This window comes from Mercurialis annua, linkage group LG1-X (genome assembly GCF_937616625.2).
Source record: "Mercurialis annua linkage group LG1-X, ddMerAnnu1.2, whole genome shotgun sequence".
In the NCBI taxonomy this organism is placed as follows: Eukaryota; Viridiplantae; Streptophyta; class Magnoliopsida; order Malpighiales; family Euphorbiaceae; genus Mercurialis; species Mercurialis annua.
This window is the reverse complement of record NC_065570.1, coordinates 63,500,297-63,523,547: the sequence shown is the minus strand read 5'-3', so window position 1 is coordinate 63,523,547 and position 23,251 is coordinate 63,500,297. Positions and strand designations below refer to the sequence as shown.

Sequence of the window (23,251 nt, the reverse complement as noted above, 5' to 3'; positions counted from 1 at the left end):
CGAATTACGGCTAGCGAGAACGAGAATCTCAGGAAGCCAAAGGAGTAGTTTTGCTTCGTCCAACGAGATGCAATCGTATAGTCACAATCGCCTGAGTAAGGTTTTGAAGAAGGTCGGCAGCGGTGGCTATTAGTGATGGAGGTGGCGGCGGAGTGAATTTGAGAAGATGATCAGGGTTAGGTCATATAAAAATTTGGTTTCGTTAAAAATGTAAAAAGTGCAATAAGTTTCCTATATTTTTATATAAAATTTTAAATGATATATGAAGTTTTTATATTATATAAATTAAATAGATAATTAAAAATTGTTAAGTATTAAATAAACAAATTTGATTAATATTAAGGATCATTTTTAGCTTTTTTCCATTTTCTAATGGAAAGTGTGTTTCAAACGCAGAGGTGAGAGTGGGGGAGGGTGTGTTTAATCCGGTTTGGCATAGTTACGGGTTAGTTTGATCCAAAAATTCCGAAAATGGTTTTTTTGATATTTCGTGCTAAGTTGAAGGGGTGAAATGATCTTTTATTCTTATCAATCAGTTTTCATGGTTCAACCAATTCAATATCCAGTCCATCAATTTGTATGTTATTTTCAATTCAAAAATCCGGTGAATAAGTTTTTCGATTCAAAAGAAATCAAATCAAATTGACCTTTAGTCTACGGTCAAATAAGTTGAATATACCAGTCTGAATTTTTTTTTTTTTGAGGAATACCGGTCTGATTTTTAAAATATTGATTCAACGCATAAGGTTTTGGGCTCCTTTAAAATAAAGTTTTTCATTTAAATGTTATGAATGAAGGGTATTTCGTCTATTTATTCTACTATTCATAAATAAAATCAAAAAAGAACATATTATTATATAATTTGATTAATTATATCACATATCATAGACATTATTCAACAAAATGATGTAATTTTTCTATACATTTTCTAAAAAAATAATGTTAAATAAATTTATAAATTATACTATTTGTTTTTTGGCCTAATGTCTTAAAAACCCCCGATATTTTAGCCCCTTTTCAATCATACCCTGACGTTGAAAATTTGTCAATTTTACCCTATTTTGCATTTTTGTGTTTCAATTGTACCCTAAAAAATTAAATTAACGTCTTTTGCGTTTGGAAATTTGTTTAAAACATTCTCCATGTCTCGCATGTATTGATTGTATATTTTTAAAATTTATTTAAATTTAGTTAAATTAATTAAGAATTTAAATTAGTGTTAAGTTGATTATGGTTTTTAGTTGGTTTTTAAAAATAAAGGACTCATTTGTACTTTTTTGAATAAAAAAAAATTTAATTTCATATTTAGACTTAATTAATTGAATGATTTCATCATTTAAGTAAAAACATTAACAAAAATTAAAATATTGGGGTATAATTGAAAACGGAAAATTCAAAAGTGGGTAAAATTGACAAATTTTCAACGTCGGGGTGGAATTGAAAAAAAGTTTAAAGGTGAGGGGTTTTTGAGTGATTAGGCTTTGTTTTTTCAATTTAGTTACGAATTATAAAATAAGTCAATTATATGCAGAAAGTTGCATTGTTTTCTCAATTCAATACATATGTTGACGAGACACTGATTCATTGGTGTGATTTATTGAAGTGGAAGTTATTTTTTACAGTCACGTCAGTATATTATGACCTTGTATATCGAATTGAGAAAAAATAAAACTTCATACATACAGTTGACACATTTCGAAGTCCGTGATTATATTGAAAAAGCATGTATAATTCATAAATTTGAATTGATATAAAAATAAATACTATTAAGATAGAATATAAGCTTAATTGAATTTAAATTAATTATATTAAAAATTATCAAAACAAATTTAATTATATTAAAATTAATGTTTATAAATATAATTCTATAACCTAATACATGGTATAAAATAATTATGATATTATATATTTTCAAATTTTTTAATAGTAACATGCACCTAAAATAGTAAGATCTGATTTAATAAATTTATGAGTTCATATAAGGATAAAAAAAAAAACTTAGATAGATTTAGAGTATTTACAATAATTTATATCCAGATAAATGCAATGGTTTGTGGCGTCTTTATCTTAATACACTCTTTTCTATTTTTTCTTCATAGAGCATCCTCTTCTAAAGTATATAATGAATAGGTTTCGCAATATCTATTTTTAATTTTCACCATATATCTTATATTTATAATAGTTAATTCTAAACATATATATATAATATCATTATATTTTTAAAACAATTTAATATTTTTTTAAAATCATTATAAATTCCAAAAAAATTAATTATAAAATTTTATTTGTATTTATATTTATATTTATTATAAATAATAAATAAATAATAAATTTTTAAAAAATATGCATTATGTTTGAATTTTTTTATATGGTCTACATATATTACTATATATATTTTTGTATGAATATATTTATTTAATTATATATATATATATATATATATATATATATATATATATATATATATATATATATATATATATATATATATATATATATATATATATGTCTATGTCAAGTCACTTTCACATTCCTAACCTTTGTAATTATTTTTATATGATTCAATAAAAGAATTTAATTTCAAAAAAGAAATAATCCTTATTGAAGAAAATGCAAAGTTGGTCTATCCTCACTTCATATTCCTGCAATTGCTTTCCTCATTATCTCCATTAATGTTCTTATTAGTTAGAGCTTTATGTATTTATTTATATACCCATTGTTTTTGGATTTATGAAACTATACATGTGCTGATAGATTAAAAAAGTAATTAAAGAATGTGGATTTTGATACGACATGTGGAAAATCAATTGAAATGGAAAAGCACATCATAGATACCTAATTTTAATTATTAGGAACAAGAAAATATGTGACTTATATCAAATATATCTCTCTCGCTGCTCAAATTTGGAGGCTTTCTTGGTTCCTCTGATTTGGAATATGGTCCACATTGGAGCATATCTCAACACACATTAAACCTAAGAAAGGTATATTCATTCTATTTAATCCCATTAGCCAAATTAACTAATTTAATTTCCTCAAAAAAAAAAGTTAACTATTTTAATCTAATTATATCGGTTAATTTTTGTTAAAAGTTTTGATTAACTTTTTAGTTCGATTTTTTGATACAGTCAATAAAAAGAATTATTTCAGTTTTGATTAAAAAAATTATTTCGGTTTTGATTAAATCGATTGGTTTTTAACCGAACAAACTGTTGCTCATCCCTCTCTTTAAAGACAAAAAAGTTTATTTATATTTTATCAATTGTTTATTTCATATATATACTAATTATATATAAAAATTGTTGCCATTTATAATTTTATGATATAAGGGAAGAGAGAAGGTGTGCTACGCTTTTTTTTTTTTTTGAGAATTCATCAAACTTTATTAATCGAATATGAAACAGTTACATTTGTAAGAAATTCGGAAAAAATCGAAAACTAAACCCGATGACCTGACATGGAACAGACAACATGCTGCCTGATTCGCAGATCTGCTTACGAAAATAAAAAATAAATTATCTAACTGTTTCGCCAATAAAGTACCGTTCTTCGCCCAATCTTCACCATCACCCGCAAATTGATTTATGAAATCAAAAACTACAGCCGTGACATCGGATACAACCAACACATGAAAGGTTTTCATGTGTAGGTGTGCTACGCTTTTATCCTATGTATTTATAGTTCATCCTTAATAAATTGATCTTGAAGCTGATACTTTTTTTTAGGGATTGAATGAAAATCTATAGAAAACAAAAGTATTAATAGTGCACACCCTCTTGTTGTTTTAATTCAAAACATAACTACAATAACAGAATACGTCAATATGTAAATATATATTATTAGGTCCTATTACAAACTATGAAGCCTTAGGCCGAGTCCAAATACTGCTTCAGGATTTTGAAGAAAAATGTAAAAGAAAAATGTTTAATACAAATTCAATCGACACGTTATTAATTGATTAATACGCCAATAAGGGTAATGCTCTAATATCTTGGTTCAGCAAAAAGCAAACCTCATTAGCTCTCTCAAGTCTCAACTGCTGAGGTAAAATATATTGCTGCAGGGAGTTGTGTTGTTCAAATTATCTGGATGAAGCAGGAATTAGAAGACTATAATTTAAGGTACACTAATTTAAAATAATTTTTCATGTTGATTTTTCTCATGAATTATAAAATCGCATAAATTAATTAATTTATGTTAGTTTGATAGCACTTGAAGATTTTGGTCAGACAATTTACAAATAATTAAAAATATTTTTATACACTAGAATTGATTGAATTGATTTGAAGCTGGTTAGATCAAAGATTATCAATATAAAATTGGTAAAATTATTGATTGGGATATATATGTAGATACAAGTTAATCAGTTATGTTAATTTTTATGATTATCAAAAAAAGGGGTTTTTATGTCTAAAAAAAAGATGCGGGGTTTTAGCACCTTAGAGAGAATTTTGATTTCACGATCTTAGCAGAATCATACTCAGCAAATATATACTATTTGAACTATAGTTCATTAATAATAAACTAACTGATTTTAAAATATTGTATTTAGATTATTTTTTTCAAAAATGGTAATCGACTGATAAAATCTCATACATTAATAGTTATATATTTAACACGATATATGCATTTCTGCAGAGGCAGCTCATCAACACACATGGAAAAAGACTCATTAGGTCACACCACCTAATTAAATGGTGCATTTATGTTATTTTCAAGATTCCATGCCTTCATAAAAACGTTTTTAGCAAATTCGTCCAAAGTGGTAAGTCTTCGAACTCAGAGGAAGGTATAAATTTTCAGATACCAATCACTTTTCTGAATGTTGATAGTGAAAGTGAAACTTAAGTAGCAATTTGCCCCTTCAACTTGTAAGCAATTAGCAATTAACACATAAATTAATTTTGTTAGCAAATCAATATACGAACTTGGTGATTATGGGCAATTAGCTCATTTTGACAAATTTATTTACAAGTTTAGGGGGCAAATTGCCAATTTAAGAGACAATTAACTTACAAGTTGAGGGGCAAATTGTCAAAATGGGACAAATTGTCCATAATCACCAAGTTTGTGTACTGATTTGCCCACAAAGTTAATTTATATATTAATTGTCCATTGCTTACAAGTTTAGGGGGCATATTACCACTCAAGTCGTGAAAGTGATGAGTTGATTAAGGCTTACACAAGGTACTATTTTCTGTCTCATAGCATATTCTTCTGTTAATTTTATAAAATACCTTAATATTTATATGTAAAGTAGTCTTTAAATCCATAAGGCCGACCACATATAAAAAATCATATAATATAATATTTGCACTAAATTGAACAATCTTGAAATCAGTAATCGAATCAGGCATTTCATTCGAGTGATGAAATTTTATTTGATTGTTCTATAATTTTATTTTAAATCAAACTCCATGTTATTTTGCTATTAAAAAATGCCAAACCATATTTTGTTTAGTCCAAAAACATTTTAAAACAAGTTTTTTGATATTAATTAGGATTTTGTAACTTTTAGTTAGAGAATTGATTAAATTTGAAGGTGAAAAGAAAATCAATAAGATTTTTTTACTCGACCATTAAAATCTCATAGTGTTATTAGACGACATTACATTATCAATAGGAGCGCACGTACGTTTTTAAAAAATTTTGTTTTTTTAAGTGTGGATGTGAAGGTTTAAACTCGACACCTACATCGCTTTGGAGAGAGCTCCCACCACTAGTGGCGGACTTATAATTTGTACAGTGGGGTCTATAGAACCATCCTTTTTCTAAAACCAAAAATTCTATACCTAAGGCATGTCGGTGAAATAAGGCAAATACTATTAAATCGGCCCTTCTTAATCTAAAGTTGCAATATCTACGTAAAAGAATTAAAATTATAAGTTTAACATAAGTTAAAACAATAGTTAAAATAATAAAATTATAAATACTTTTTATTTGTTGATGTTTATTAAATTTTAAAAATCTATATTTGTTCAATTATTTATTTAATAATTTATAATCTAATATCAATATATATTTTTATTAACAAAATATTATTTTTTGATGAATTTATTTAGTCAATTATGTTGAAAAATTATAAAAAAATAGATTTATCATCACTCAAATCAAATAATTTATTAATTTTTAATTATTTGGCCGATATTATGATAATTAGAGCATCTACAGTGCAATGCTATACAAGAATGCCAATTCTATAATTTAGCATTTTGTCTTTAAGTTTTACTCCATTGCAATGCTATACTTGATGTTAAATCTAACATATTCTATACTTCATGCTGAATTTAGCATCCAGTATAAAACATGCCAAATTTCATTATTGATTGCTTTATTTACAATTTTAACACAAATTTAATCATGTTTATTATTTTTAACTTTTTTGTTTCATTAAAACTCTTCACTTTTTTCCCTCTTTTTTTGAAAACTCTCTGGATATTATTTATGTTTTCTTCTCTATAAATTTTATGTATAATGGAACAAACAATTCAATATAATACAAAATGTGGATTTTTTTATTGTTAATCAAAAGTATGTAGATATTTTAAGTATACATGTTTACAAAAAAAATACGTAAATATTTAAAATATTTCACTTCTATTAATAAAAAAAGAAGAAAAAAGCACGTAAATATTTAAAGTACCGTATACATTTAAAAGAGTACGAAGATATTCAAAAATATTTCACTTTATTAATAAAAAGAAAAAGAAAAAATACATATATATTTAAAACAAAGTACGTTTATATTTAAAATATTTCACTTCTATTAATAAAAAAATACATAGATATTTATAGAATCACAAATAATAGATAAGATATATGAAATTCGTATATAATTATCATAATAATTGATAATAGTTACTATAATAATCAATATCAATTATACACCTCTTGTTAGCATTTAGCATTGTAGAATTTTTTTTAATTTCATTCTAAATATAGCATTTAGCTATTCTTATGTGCTAAATTTAACATAAAATATAGAACTGTATTAGAGATGATTTTATAATTTTTTATTATTATGTTAATAATATTTAGCTATTATTTATATAATTTATAATTTAAATTTTCATAATATATGTGAACCCCACCATGCAGAAGTCTTGGATCCGTCACCTAGTTTTTTTTATCCAAGCTATGAATTAGATAAAAAGTAGAAGGAAATTATAGACGCAAACACAAATTACATACTCATAAATCTTGATTTTGCTAGTTGAGGCAAGTTGTGCGCCTCTTTATTTTTAAGTCTTCGTATGAACATGACCTCACAGAATTTTTTTAAGTGCCAAATATCTCGACAAATCCCCAAATCTCTCGTCATTGAATATATTTCCGTTGAACAATTTTTTTTTGGTACAGGGTTCATGAGATTTCCTGAACGGGTCTTAACTATGAGCCTTCCACTTTCAGACTAATCCTCATTCGAGCCGTGTAGGTTGTTTGCGGGATGCAAATTTTGGCCCCAAATTTAAATGACTTGAATGGCATCGCCTTCAAAAACAATTTCTTCCCACCCTATTGATCTCCCCTAGAATATTGCGTTTCTTAATGCAAGGAATTTTAAAATTTCTGGGTCCAGATGTGACTATAAATTGCTAAAAAAATTCCAAAACCCTTCCCTCTCTATCCCTTGCAACACAAGCTATGGATCCAAACTTGTGCTTCTCGTTAGTACCCGCATCAAACCTAATCCTGACTGCCTCTCTATATCTATCCACCCCATCTTCGATCATTCAAGCTCTCAGAGTTGACCATGGGAGTAGCCGTGGAAGGCCCAATACCATCTCCGATTGCGGTGGATCTGCCACCTAGTTAACAACAAAAAGTTAAAAATTAGAGAATATTTTTTGTTTATTTTCCCTAATTGTCATTGTGAACTATTATATAGGGATTTTCTTTCAATTATATATACTACGAGCTTCATCTTATAATTTGAGCTTTTAAGTATATTGATCATATATTCTATATGACTTAGTGTTAGCTAACTCCAACCCTCCTCTCTCTCTCTCAAATAGAAAACCCTAATTGTCAAGCGTTTCTCTTTTTATTTTTCGCTTCGGCTGCCATTAATGGTTTATTTTTTCCGTTGGCGGTAGCCATTTTCTTTTATTGCTTTAGAATAAAATAAATGACCGACTCTTTTTCATTTTGGTTGGTAAATCTATCGACGAGACGCATCAATTTCAATATATATACAAATAAAAAATCAGAGATGAATCAAGACCTTTCAAGATGGAAGATGAAATCGTTATGGGTTATATTAATTTTTTTTTCTTCTGTTAGACAAAAAAGGATTTGATCTTATTGTGTTAGAGCAGTTATGTAATTTTATTTATATCTTGTTCCATGTCAGGTCATTAGAAACGGTTATACCCTTTCTGAATTCTTACACCTGTAACTGCTTTTTATTATTAATAAAAGATTATTCGATTGTTAAAAAAAAATATATTGATCATATAAAATAAGTATTATAATTGGAGCCTCGTATAGGACTTTAATATTTCTGAAGTTTAAAGTTTGAGTCTTATAAATGAAAAAAATATACCATGTTGAAAGAATTTTACTCTCCAATTATGATTTCACTCAGTTTGAAATAAATATTTGATTCAACTGTATTGAGATCAAATAAATTTTATGTAATTTATAACTAGTTAACTCATTTTAAAATAGTTTAAACGACATTATGCATTATATAATTTAACATCGATTGTTTCATTTAAATATTTAATAAAGTTAAGTCAGCTATTGGTTATTGAAGAAAATTACAACTAAAAACTTATTATATAAGCAATTATTTGAATTTTCAAAAAATTTAAAATTGTTGATTATAATAGTTATATTTAATTAATTTTATGAGTTAAATGAATTTTATTATCAAATTTGTATATATAATGTTTTTAAAAAAAAATTAAATTCTTTCTTTTGTAAAACATAATTTTAATTACTATATAATTTAATATGATTCAAATTATTTAAAATATAAAATATTTAATTTAAAAAAGAATATACAATTTATAGTTGTTTAACATATCAATAACTAAAGTAAAATAAATTTGATTGAAAGAGCTAAATAAATCTTATTAAAAGAGATATACGTATTTACTAACAACTACTAGCATTTGCTATATTGCAGAAAATTAGTTGTAATTTTGGATATGAATATGATATAGAATTCCTTAAAGAAAAAGAATCTTAAAACATTCAATCTGAAGTCAGGAACAAACAATTCGAATCCTAAGATTTCTTGAGTTTCTTACAAGAAATGTTAAAGCAAAAAAGCTCTCTAATTATTATATACCAAATAACAAAAAGCAAAAACAAAAATTTCTATTGATTTAACATTTCCACTATAAAACCTATATAATACATTGATCTCAACAATCAATTCATCAATCTTAAATTCCCACCCAAAATGGCCACCGGCACCACCTCTCAGCAGCCACCTGCACAGCCACATCGGCCGGCAGCCCACTCGAAACTACTCCGAGTCATTGCTCTAGTCATACTAACCCTAATCGTTATCTTGGGTTTAGTTGTGCTAATCACTTGGCTAATAATCCGACCGAAACAAATCGAGTACTCAATCGAAAACGGCTCGGTAAGTAACTTTAACCTAAAAAACAACCACCTTAACGCGTCGTTTGATATATTTATTAGGGCACATAACCCTAATAGAAGAATCTCTATTTACTATGATGTAATTGATGTTTCACTATCGTACGATGATCAAACCCTAGCTTTTAACACACTCGAGCCGTTTCATCAACCTCGTCGAAATGTGACTCGACTGGAGGCGAAGCTCGAGGCTAGAGATGCGGCATTGGCTAAATCATTATCTAATGATATGAGAGTTGAGAAAAAATCAGGACAACTTCAGTTAGATTTGAGGATTAAGGCAAGAATTAGGTTTAAGGTTGGTATAATGAAGTTTAAGCATAAACATTTAAGTGTGATTTGTCCTGCTGTGGTGGTACATTTTTCTTCTTCAAAGATTGCACAAAGGACTTATTGTGACGTGGAGTACTGATTAGTAATTGGCACTTTAGTTTGTGATTATTTTTTAATTGTAGGATTATGTTTCTTTTACCTTTTTATTGGGTTTTCGAGTCATTGCATTTATTTTTGTTTACTTGTGTAATTGCACAATTGGTTGTGTTATGCTTTTCTTTCTCTATTTTGAGAGATTGATTGTTGTGGATTTAAACAGTATTTAAATTTATTTATTTGATTTTTTTTGGTATTATTAACTTAAAATAGCGTACTTAAATTAATTTATTTTTCAGAATTGCTAAATTTGAAATTAAAGCTAAAAAGTAGAATTTGAATAGAGAGTGTTTTGAGTTTCAGACGCATAATTTTATTATTTAAGTCCGGTCTGAGCCCAAACTCACATTAGCACCTCTTTTTACGAGCTACTTTTTTGATGAATTTATTAAATCTTCAAAAACGTCAAGATTAACATGGTATGGAATTAATTTGAATTTGTATATAAAAGAATTAGATTCGATTGAGTCTGAATCAGCCCAAATTCATCGAATGATCATGTATATCATCGATATAGACTAATTATAAAAAATCGTAACTCGGTTTGAGAGTTCCAGCTTTAATCTCCCTATTTTTTTAATAAAATAAAATGAAATATAAGTATTTTCTAGTTAATGTTTTGTTGCAAGGCCTATTTTGAGAATGAATTATATGGACTATGGGCCTGGGTTACTGACCCTCTTGATCATTAGCCCGTGTCACAATACCGGATGAGAAAATTTGAGAAAACACCCTAATTTTAAAAATATTTGTAAAGATTACCTCCCTTATGAAAAGATACGTAAAATACTTCCTGTTTTAAATTTATTCTTGTTTTTACTCACACGTGTCTTTTCTTAATATATTTACCTAGCTTATTTATTTTTTTACTCCCGTTTTTTTTAAATCTTTATTTTTATACTCTAGGAGCAGTTATTGCTCATTTATTTGTTTTTCGCTCAGTTTTTCGTTTATCTCAATTCTGTCGAATCTTTGAAACTTTTTGATTCTTCGTTTTGCCTCTTCTTTTTGCCCTAACTTCTCGTTCTTCTCCGCTTACGATTCTCTGTGTCGCATTGCTCGTTGTCGTTACTTTCATCATCTTCATTGTGCTCCGGTGAGAATTTTTTACGTGTTCTGTTTTCTTTTCTCTGTTGACGATATCGTTTTGTTGAGTAATTTACTGTTACATTTAGTATTGAGATGTGTTTATCATCTGATTGTATAATCAGCATTGTTTTTTTATTAATTAGATGTGTTTATCATCTGATTATGTTATTTAGCATTGATTTTATTATGATTTTACTTTGTTTTCTATTCATGCATTTATATATTTATATTTTTTATCTTTATTAACTTATCAAGTGTTTTTGTGTTTGTTTTTGATTCTCAGTTAATTGCACAATATGAGTGATAGTGATTTTGAAGAAACATTATCTGATTTTTTGAGTAAAAAGAAGACTTCTAAGAGTCCTGAGAAAACAATGGAAAAGGCTGGTGTTTCTCCTCTTCGTAGGAGTTCGAGAAGTAAAGAAATTATTAAATCTAATGCTGTTGTCTGTGTAAAAGAGAAGAAAGCAATTGTGAAATATAAGTCTGTGAAGAAGGATGTTGCTTGTAAAAGAAAAGGAGATGTTGTTTTGCACCAAAGAGATATCAAGAGGAAAAGGCTTGGTAGTGATAACTTGAATAAAAGTGATTCTATGCAGGTATTTTTGTTTTTTTTGTTATGATAATGAAATGATAATATTATGACAATCACATGATAATGTACTGATAATATGAAGATGTGTAACATGATAATCACATGATAATGTGTCAGATAAGCTCTATGATTATGACATGATAATGTGTTTGATAAATATGTGATAGATTATCATATTATCATATTATCATATTATAATATGAAGAGCTGCTGATTTAAGGAAGTTAAGATAACTTCTTGTTAATGTATTGTTGTTTGATGATTATCTGATGATAATATGATTATAATTTTGTTTATATGATAACATTTTTAAGATAGTTGTATTGTTGTATTTGAAATTATAACATGATGATAATATAATGTCATTGTAAGATAATATGATTATAATGATTGCTATCATTGAAATTATAACATGATGATAACATGATAACTCTGTGAAGATACTGCATTGATCATACAATATTATATGATGATTACTTGATGATAATATAATAAAATTGTGATATCTGAGAAGTTTCTGCCTGAGTTTTAAATGATACCATTTTTTTTTTGTTTTTTGTCTTTGTTTACTGCAGAAGTTTGATTTGTTAATTGATCCAAAGGAACGTTTTGTTGGGAAAGTTGGAAATGCAAGTTCCAATTCAGTGATCAAAAATATAAAGTTGAAGCTTAATGATGATCAGTTATCTATTTTAAAGAACAGTAGGTTTGGTTCCTTTTTATGGCTGGACAAGGATGTACTTAGTCTTAGACTCATACATTCTATACTTTTAAGGGAGGTGCATCATGCCAATCTTTCTGAACTTTGGTTTAATTACGGATCTCAGATTCTGCGTTTCAGTTTGTATGAGTTTGGTCTCGTTAGCGGTCTTGTTTGTGGAAGTGACGAGTCAAGATTTTCTGGTTATTTTGAGGATGGTGATTTTTTTAATAAATTTTTTAGTGATGAGAGCAAGATTACACGTCAGGTTATTGAAGCAAAATTTCTTGATGCTGTTTGGGAGAATGATGATGAGGCTGTAAAGTTTGCGAAGCTTTACATGGTGCAATGTTTTATTTTGGGTAATCTTGGGACTACTTTGATTGAAGATCGTTTCATTCACTTGCTGGATAGTTCTGATTATGATGATTTTCCATGGGGGAAATATTCGTTTGAATTATTTGTTCAGTCTACTAAGAACAAGCTCTCAAGTAAACTGAAGTCATCAAGTCAATCTACCTTCTATCGACTTTATGGATTTCCGTATGCCATCCAATTCTGGTTTTATGAAACATTAGTTTCTGTGCCTCAGTACCTGTGTACTTTGAACGATGCTGCTGCCTATCCTCGGTTAATGCGTTGGATACCGAAGGATATAAAAAAAATGCAGAACTTTGATTTTAAAGTTTTTGATGATGAAACTGAAAAGGTATAATGATGCTTATTTAATTTTTGCTCGATTAATTTGTGTATTTTTCGTGATCTAATTATTAATTAATTCTTATAGGTCACAGTCCTTTCAAATATTGTAGCAACTGACGATGAGTCTGGTAGTCTTATTGTTAATGGACTCTATTATCAAGGTCACGTTGCTGCGCAAGAAAGAAATGATGCTTGTATAGCTGAAGTTAGAATCATGGAAGTGGCAAGGTCTGCTTGCGTTAACTTTGTCAAGGAATTGAAAGCTCAGATTTTTGACAATGATGTTGATTATTCTGATTTGGAGAGTGACGTTCGAAAGCGCATTTGTGCTTCTGTTGATAATTTTGAAGTAAATCAATTAAGTAATATTTTCAAAGTCAATTCTGGAAAGGTATGTGGTTTGTTATAATTGTATGATAACATTATGATAATATTAACATTATTCTATGATAATTTTATGATAATGTTATCATAATGATATTGATAATATTTATGATAACTGTATGATAATATTCTTATGATAAATGTATGATAATTTTTAAAATGTTTTAATTTTTGTTAAATATAGGCTGAAACTGTAGAAAAGAAGATACATAATTCTGTTGATAGTGAAGATGTTGACTATGAGGTATTTGATATTTTTATTTCACATATATTTATTATTCTAAATATTAATTTCTTAATATTTATTTTTTAGACTGATAATGAGAAAAACATTGGCTCTTCGGAAGAAACTGCGAATGATGATAGCGTGTCTTATGAGGTTTTGAGGCGGAGTGCTGATGTCCAGCAGAATGTTCAGCCGAATGATCTTGATAATAGTAAAAATGATGAACCTGTTGGTGAATGTGTTGATGGTGAAATGGTATATTTTTTCATTTGTTAACAGCTAGATAATTTATTGTTTGTTTTTTTATTAATCTCTTTTTTTTATAGATTGTTACTGAGGTTAATGTAGAGTTGGAAGGCTTATTGCATGATAATCCTGAAATTGAGGAAGGAATTTGTGGTGAGATGGATGGTGGTGTTGTTGCTGAAGCTGACACTGTTGTTGATGACTCGGAGAGGAATTTTGACGTGGATGCTCTTTTTGATAGTAATCCTAATGAGTCTACTGAAAACATTGATGAAGTTAAGCATGCTGAGTTGGCTGAGAAATTTGAACAAGTTGAGGAAGCTGAGTTGGTTGATAAAATGGATTCAGATGGAGAGGGTGATAGGATTCAAAAAATTGATGATATTGAGCAGGCTGAGCTGGAAGAACAAGCTAAGAAAGTTGATCATGTTGATATTGTGGTTGCTCAAGAGAATGAAAAATTGGTTTTAAATGAAAAAGAATCTGAGTTGGAGGTATCTTTACAATTTGGATAATTTGATGATACTGATATATAAGATATTCTAATGATAATGTATTTCTTTTTATATGTGATGTAATGGCATTTTATTATTCTGACTAATAATGTCTTATTTAAATTTAGAAATATTATAATTATAATTTGTTATATGTGATTATGTTTTGATAATTTCATATCTAATATAATAATGATACGTATATGATAACATGTATTTGACAATGTAATGTGTCTGTAATTAGTGTGCCATGATAACTGTATGATACTTTTATGATACCTTTATGATAATATCATTTCTTTTAATGTAATAATGTTTGTAATTATTGCGTCATGATAATTGTATGATACTGTATGATACTTTTATGATAACATCATTTCTTTTTTATTTTCCTGGTGAAGCAGATTTTTTGTAATGCTGCTGTGGAAGAAGTTGATCAGTCAAGCAAAATAAATGAGCTAATTGATTCTGAAGTTGCGATGCTTAGTGAAGTATGCAGCGATGAGTTTATAACACCTCCTTCTGTACAATCAGATTTAAATGTTCCTTCTGCAAATATAATTTTAGAAAAGGAAACAGATGAATCTGGTGATACTGAAATTGCTGATCATGCTGCTTGTGAGCAACAAGTATCTTCACTTGTTGCATCTTTGTCGTGCTGGGTTCGTACTGAGGTATTTATTAAATTTTGTTTTTGTTTATTTTTTATTTTTGCATATGCATTTATTTAAAATGTGTTTATTTATGCAGGAAAAAATAATTGAACCAGCTGTTCTAGTTAATAAGGTTGAATTACCTAAAACAACAGCTTTGAAAGAAGAGATAGTCACTGATGAAACAACTATTCAAGCTGAGAAAGTTGCTGCTCCGAGAAGGAGATTGAAAGTAATGTTTTTTTTTAATTATAATGTTATTTATTTAATCAGTGTTTTTTATAATTTATTTTTTGTATTTTAATAGCTTGTAAAAAGAAAACTGAATGAAGAGTTGAACAAGGATGTAAAGTTGGAGAATAGTTCAAGTATGATGGCAAAACAGTTTCCTCTGCTGATGAAAATTCGCAATTTAGACAATCCTGGAAAAGTTCAAGCAGTTGGTAATACGTTTGTAAATCGTAATCCTTTAATTGTTGAAAGTGTGTCTGATATGTGTAATCAAGAATGGCTTTCTGAATTTAATGACTGGATTTGTGTTGGCACATACAAGAAGAAAAATGAAATGTAAGTTTTGTGTTATCTGATTTTTTTTAATATACTGTCGATATTTATTTATTTGTTATTAACATTTTGTTTTGAAATTTGTAGGAATGAAATTTATTATCCAAATTACAAAACGTTAAGACCAGTGATAAGGCTTGGTGGAGAGGGTATTGTTACTAAAGATTTCTTTTACAAGCTTCATACACCAGGAGCCTATTTGGATTCAAGTGTAAGTTATATTTATTTATATTATTATAGTTTATATAAGCATATGATATTTTATTGGAATGATAATATGATGATAACATAGGATATTATTAAGATAATAACATGATAATATTATGATAATGGTGTTTTTATCTGTATGATAACAATATTATCATAATATTATGATAATAATATAATGATAATATTATGATAACAGTTTTATCTGTATGATTATCTTATGATAATGAGTTTTTATATGATACTCCTACTAAGTTTTTAACTTTTTTTGTTTTTTTTTTCAGCATATTGATTGTCTGTTTTCATATTTGAGGAAGAAGTGTTTGTTTCTGAACAATGATTACAGTGTATGTGGTAATTTTTTCGATCAGTATGTTCAGAATGGGTATTTACTCTATCAGGAGACACGTAGTGTGACTGATTTACCAATGTTTGCTGAATTATATAATTTCATTGTTGGAGAAGATGGTGCTTATAAGAGGTGTTGGTCTGATGTGAAGAATATACTGTTTCCAGTTCACCTTAAAGTTGATGGTGAATCTCAGGACCATTGGATTCTTGCTAAACTCAGTTTTGAGTATAGGACCTTTTTTGTGTACAACTCTCGTAGGAGTGAGCTTTATGATAATCATACTGCTACTGTTATGACTGCATATGCAACATTGCTTCCGCTGATATTGGACATTGTTGGATTTTATGATCGGAGTGATATCAACTTCCACTCTGTTTATTATATGGACAAGAGTAAAATTGATCCATTTGCTGTAGCTTATGTTGACAGACTTCCTGTTCAAGAAAAAGCGTAAGTTTCTTTCTTTTTCTTTCATATTTCTTTTTATTTTTTTCAATTAATTAAAATGTTGAGACAGTGACAATTTTTTTAAACAATGCAGAGATTGTGGTTTGTACATTGTGGCTTTTGCTGAATACTTGATAGAAGGGAAGGCAATTCCGAGAAATATTGATGTCTTTAGACTTCGTGAAAGATATGCAACTAATTTGTACATCTATGGAAGGTGGAAGATCAAGACTAAATGTGGTTATATTTCTGAATGAACTGTTGTTTTTAGTTTTTAAAACTTATACTAAAGTTTTGTGATTGTGTAAATGTGATTCTGGAACAAAAATGGTTGTGTAAGTTTTTTACAATGTTAATGATTACAATTTTAGTTTTTTGCTACTCAGGTAATAATTAATAATTATGTCATAATCAGGTGATACTCAGATGATAAAATAACAAATGATAACTTTATGATAATGTGACTAATAATAAACAGGTGATAATTATGTCATAATCAGGTGATATTCAGATGATAAAATGATAAATGATAAGTTTATGATAATGTGACTAATTATAACAGGTGATAATTATGTCATAATCAGGTGATAACTTTATGATAAAATGGTAATGTGATAAATTTATGATAATGTGATTAATGATAACAATTTCAGTTTTTTGATAATCAGGTGATAATTATGTCATAATCAATCAGGTGATAATCAGATGATAATGATAATAATATGATAATGTGATTACACTTTAATGATAAATTTTATGATACTCACATGATAACTAATGATAATTTTATAATAATGATAAGTTGTCTAATGCTGTTGATAATTATATGATTATGTTGTGATATTCATATGATAATATTTTCATACCTATCATACCTATATTATGATAATTATTCTATATCATTAATACATTATATAAGAATGATTGTGATATTCATATGATAATATTATCATACCTATCATACCTATATTATGATAATTATTCTATATCATTAATACATTATATAAGAATGATTAAAATTTTTTATTGAATGAAAAATAGTACAATTAAATTTTCAATGAACAGTTCTAGCCTTTTTTTGGAATATTTCTACAAGTCTTACGATTATGTCCATATTTTTCACATCGGCTGCACTTATTTTGATTTTTTTGTTCATCTGGACCTTTTATTCTTCTTTTTTTTGGTCTTCCAGGTTTAATTCTTCCTATAGGAGGTAAGATAATGACATCTTCAACCTCTGCAGTGACTTCCCATGTTTCTTCTTTAGGAATCGGGTATACAGTTTCTGCATATGTAGCAAGCATTTCTTCATTTGTGAAATACTTTGAGCAATATTCAGTTGGGTCTTGATGTTTGTAATTGAATACAGCAGCAGCATGTTTACATGGAATCATTTCTTCTTGATATCTGTTGCATGTGCAAGATTTTTCCTTGATGTTAACAGTGGAGGGTTTACAATTTTCAGTAACAGTAAATATGTCATCATCAGATGGCTGAACCTGATAAACAGATGATAATATTAAACTGAACTTTGATAAACAGATGATAATACTAAAGTGAACCTGATAAACAGATGACAATGCTAATAATAAACAGAATACTATTATGTTTAAATGAATGCTTACCTCGATTTTGAGGGAATTAATATAATTTTCCCTTAGCAGAGAATCATATTTGGTAGTCAATTTTGTGAAAGTTCCTCTAGCAAGATTTCTGTTTTTGTAGCTCCATCTTTGTACCAAGCTTCTCAAGTATTCCATAAGCATGGTAACTGGTAATTCTCTTGCCCTATTTACTGCTGCATTAAATGACTCAGCCGTATTTGAAGTCATTATGTTGTATCTTTTTTTCACAGAATGTGAAACTGCCCACCTTTTGAAACCTGCTTCCTTGAGATAAGATATAACTGCTGGATTTATATTGTTAAGCTCTGCCATATGAGTATTAAATTCTTCCTTTGTATAAGCTCTTGCTGCTGCTTTGAACAGATCTTTAATTGTCTTCCGATTCCTTCTGAATTTGCTTTTCATGTTTTTTAGTAAATGATATATGCAAATATCATGTTGAACTTCTCCAGCAAAAACACTCTCTATTGCATTTTTAATGCTCTGATGTCTGTCTGAAATTATACACATTTCTTCCCTTACACCAAAAACATTTTTGATGTGTGTAAAAAACCAATTCCATGATTCATCATTTTCTGAATCTGTTATTGAAAATGCAAGAGGGAATATTTTTCCTGTAAAATCAAAGTTTGTTTTGATTATCAGATTATCACATGATAATGCCATAATGATAACAGTATGCTAATAAAAACTTTAATGCTGAAAACATACCTGCTGCATCAAGAGTTGATGCTGAAAACAGAGTACCTCCATATGGTCCTTTCAAAAAGGTAGCATCCACAATCATAATAGGAATACAGTGATTCCATCCACTTATAGATGCCTTCAGTGACATGAAAGCATAGAGAAATGTATCATCCACATCTGTTTTATAACTTACAAATGATCCTGGATTTGTTTGCATTATCATGTGAAGATATCTTGGTAGTACACCATATGAATCTTCTGGTTTCCCTCTTAAAAGCTCTAGTGCAATTTGTCTACATTTCCATGCTTTCCAATAATCTAATTTGATGCTGTAATCCTTTCTCATGTCTCTTATTATATCATTTGGTGTGTAAATTGTTTTTATATCCAACAATTGTGATTTGATGATTTTAGCTATTGTTTTTGAGCTGACATATTTCTGGTCTCCCATTCTCATCTCCAAAGAACATGTATGAACATTGTTGTACTTTCGTACTTGAAACATTTTTGTGTTTCCAACCCTTGACGCATAAAATTTCCATTCACAAGATTCATCTACACATCTCAATCGGTACTGTCTTTTGCATGATTTTTGTACCTGTAATTAGTAATAATCAGTTTTTGATACTGTTATGCTAATGTTAACTGTATCACAAACTTGTCATTTAAGTATCACAAACTTATCAACTGATTATCACAATTCAGAATATAATTACTTAAATAATAATAACATAAAAAGGACAAACAGAATATTGAAATGTACCTTGTATTGAAAATGATCTGATATTCCATAGAGGCTCATCTCTGATATTACTGATTCTTTATCAGTGAATATGCCTCCTTCTTCTAATTTATGATTAGTTTGATTTATTGCAATATAATCTTCATTAAAATCTGTTTCCGGAAGATCCTCTTGAAGGTCACAAAGAAGGTTTGCATATTCAATCATATCCAAATTTGAACAAGACATTTCTTTTTCTTTAAAGAACTGTTCATCCAGATATGTCATATCGTCTTCTTGAACTAGAATTGAATCGTTTGCAGCTGCTGATGATGATGATTCCAGAAATCTGATAGGCTTATTTAATATAATGCAGATTGGATATTTTGTGAAGTTCATTTCACTCCTTTTTAACTGTATATAGAATCTGAGGCTTCCTTCATCTTTTATTTTGATTGGAGGATAATCATCACTGACTAGATATTGAATATCTAATTGAGTGTCAGTCTCTTGAATTTGCAAATGTTGATATACCAATTCAATAAAACTTTCAAATGTGCAGTCTATTTCCAATAAAATTCCTGTTATTTTGAAGTTTATATATTTTCCATCTTCTGTCCATTGTCCATCATGTTGCATTAGCACTTGAATAATTTCCATCCTGAAAAATGATAAATAGATGATAAATTAATGAAAAATAGATGATAACAATGCTGTATAATGATATTATCCTGTGATTAGCAGATATTCAGCTAATAATATGATAATTTGAATTATCATGTGATTATCAGATAATACACAGACAAAGTATCATGTGATTATCACAATTATTATCACATTGTCATATCATTATCATTATCACATTATTATCATATTATTATCATTATTATTTGATTATCATGTGATTATCAGACAAAGTATCATGTGATTATCAGATAATTTGAATTATCACCTGATTATGACATTATTACTGTTATCAACTGGTTATCAACTGGTTATCACAATTCAGACACATTCACATTATCATATCACATTTCGGACACATTATCATTATCATGTGATTATCACATTATCATATCATTATCATTATCACATTATTATCACATTATTATCATTATCATGTGATTATCATAAGATAATAAACAGACACATTATTATTTGATTATCATATTATTATCATTATTTGTGATTATCATTTGATTAAACATGTATATCATAAAATTATCATTATCATGTGATTATCATGTTATTATTATTTGATTATCATGTGATTATCATGTGATTAGCAGACACATTATCATTTGATTAGCAGACACATGTTATCAACTGGTTATCAACTGGTTATCATTATCATTTGATTAGCAGACACATGTTATCAACTGGTTATCATTATCATGTGATTATCATGTGATTATCAGATAAGTTAAATTATCATGTGATTAGCAGACACATTATCATTTGATTAGCAGACACATGTTATCAACTGGTTATCAACTGGTTATCAACTGGTTATGACATAATTATCACATGTTATCAACTGGTTATCAACTGGTTATCACAGTTCAGACACATTCACATTATCATATCACATTTCGGACACATTGTTATTTGATTATCACATCACATGATAATCAGGCAAACTTATTAACTGATTATAATAATTTAGACATATTATCATTTGATTATCAGTTAAAATATAACATATTATTATCATGTTATTATAACATTATCACATTATCATGTGATCAATTTAAACTAAAATATTTTTATAATATAATCATATGATAATAATAATATTATAATCATATTATCAAGAACAGATAATTAGAGTTTAAGAATCACTGTTTTTATGAAGATCGAGCTGTTACAACTGTAAATTTTAAAAAACAGTTACAACTGTAAATTTTATTAACAAGATCAGATAATTACCTTTAAGAATCACTGTTTTTATGAAGATCGAGCTGTTTTGCTTGAATTCTATATGTGATTTGCAGCAGAGAAGAATAATTCCGGTGATCGATCTGTTGAAGAGATTTGTATTTAGGAATCTGAAATTTCGAAGAAGAATTTTTCAAAGAAGCGTGCTTGATTACGAGCTGAGAGAAGAATTTAGAGAGAGAAAAATAGAGAGAGAAAAGTAAGGTTTCTAGTTGTGCGTGAAAAGTAATGATTTCTTTAAACATTGAGTTTATATAGTAGGAGTAATTTTTTAATTAAAAAAAAGCGGAGAGTAAAAATTTAAAATTAGAAAATTCGTGATGTATTTTTCGTAAGATTTCATTGCTGATGTAGAATATCAAATTATTTTTGTAATTTAGGTAAATATCTATTTTTCTCATACCGGATTACTCCTAAAGAGTGAATTTAAGACCATAAAACCCAATTCGAAAATTTTAAAATATTTAAGATTAAACCATTTCTTTTTGTAGAGATTAAAAAAAAGGTAAGAAGATATTGACTAGCCATACATTAAAAAATGCGAGTCATTACTCATTGGACATCATAAAAAAAACTTTACAAATTTGGTATTCATGAAGATACAACACCGTATCTAGCTATTTTTTTACATTTAATTGTCAATTATCATTTAAGTTGATGTAGTATTGCACCAAATACATAAATGAGGAAAACAAAGTTTGGTGGAAGATAAATATCAGTTGCTATTTCTAGCTACCCATTTCGATTTATACAAAAGGAAGCAAAATGGAATTTTGGGTAAATTGTTATTTTGTGACAAAAACAGTTAATCTGAAATCTCATTCAAAATTAATCAGTTTATTGTAATTTTGGTTTGTATAATTAATAGCTGTTTTTTATGTGCATATTTGAACGTTTCTAATTGATTATTTTTCAATGTAAATTCGAAAAGATTCAATTTGAGTCACATAAATTTAATATATGAACTGGATCTGGATAGTAAATATTAGACTAAATTGAATAGGAATAAAAATTAAATTTTAGAAAATCAAATCCGATTAGATTCGGTCCGACCCCATCCAATCCCGGTTGTCGGAATTGATAGAAAAAACAGATAAGTTGAGAGTAACAGTAACATAAATATCAATGCCAGATGAGATATGGTTCCTTATGAGTTATGATGAACCCCTTTTGTACAAGAAACAAGGAATGCTTAATTTATTAATTTATATAAAGTGCCTCTAAAAGGAGATGCAAAAATGTTGCTTAAGGCGCAAGTTTAGCATGATCTAAACCCATGTTTTGTGGCCCTATATGTTATGGGTTCGACCCCTTAAAAAGTAGGAGCTTGTGCCCTTAAAAGCCATCATTTCTGGGTATCGATTTTACTGAATTATACCACTCTAATCCCATCAAGATACCTGTTCAATAACCCGGTTTAACTGTCCAGTCAGCGGGACCAACTTAGATATTTTATTTTAAATCGTCCTCCAATTTGGCACAAAATATCAAATGAGTCAATTTCGCGGCGTTTGATACAAACAAATCGAAAATTTGCATTTTAATCAAAACAGCTTCTTCGAGAGTGAGTTTTTAAA

At 28.1% G+C, this 23,251-nt stretch overlaps 4 protein-coding genes across 4 annotated transcripts; 3 read left to right on the top strand and 1 right to left on the bottom strand.

The window, feature by feature from the left end:
* The first annotated feature begins 9,364 nt into the window (after positions 1–9,364).
* LOC126664490 (uncharacterized protein At1g08160) lies at positions 9,365–10,229 on the top strand. Its single transcript, XM_050356893.2, has one exon. The coding sequence runs from the start codon at positions 9,413–9,415 to the stop codon at positions 10,025–10,027; it is 615 nt and encodes a 204-aa protein (XP_050212850.1). The 5' UTR covers positions 9,365–9,412; the 3' UTR covers positions 10,028–10,229.
* A 1,135-nt stretch (positions 10,230–11,364) lies between these two features.
* LOC126665658 (uncharacterized) lies at positions 11,365–14,060 on the top strand. The gene is made up of 5 exons (XM_050358512.2): positions 11,365–11,732; positions 12,304–13,137; positions 13,216–13,521; positions 13,699–13,758; positions 13,828–14,060. Exons 1-5 carry the CDS (start codon positions 11,430–11,432, stop codon positions 14,014–14,016), a joined length of 1,692 nt encoding a protein of 563 aa, XP_050214469.1. The 5' UTR covers positions 11,365–11,429; the 3' UTR covers positions 14,017–14,060.
* Positions 14,061–14,144: 84 nt separating this feature from the next.
* LOC126674567 (uncharacterized) lies at positions 14,145–16,960 on the top strand. The gene is made up of 7 exons (XM_050369040.2): positions 14,145–14,480; positions 14,885–15,154; positions 15,231–15,365; positions 15,441–15,700; positions 15,785–15,908; positions 16,189–16,706; positions 16,798–16,960. The coding sequence occupies exons 1-7, from the start codon at positions 14,145–14,147 to the stop codon at positions 16,958–16,960; spliced, it is 1,806 nt and encodes a 601-aa protein (XP_050224997.1).
* Positions 16,961–17,661: 701 nt separating this feature from the next.
* On the bottom strand, positions 17,662–22,052 carry LOC126674559 (uncharacterized). The gene is made up of 6 exons (XM_050369029.1): positions 21,666–22,052; positions 19,779–20,397; positions 19,040–19,613; positions 18,329–18,942; positions 17,939–18,202; positions 17,662–17,667 (listed from the first exon to the last, which is right to left on the bottom strand). The coding sequence occupies exons 2-6, from the start codon at positions 20,394–20,396 to the stop codon at positions 17,662–17,664; spliced, it is 2,076 nt and encodes a 691-aa protein (XP_050224986.1). The 5' UTR covers position 20,397; positions 21,666–22,052.
* Between the last annotated feature and the right edge of the window lie 1,199 nt (positions 22,053–23,251).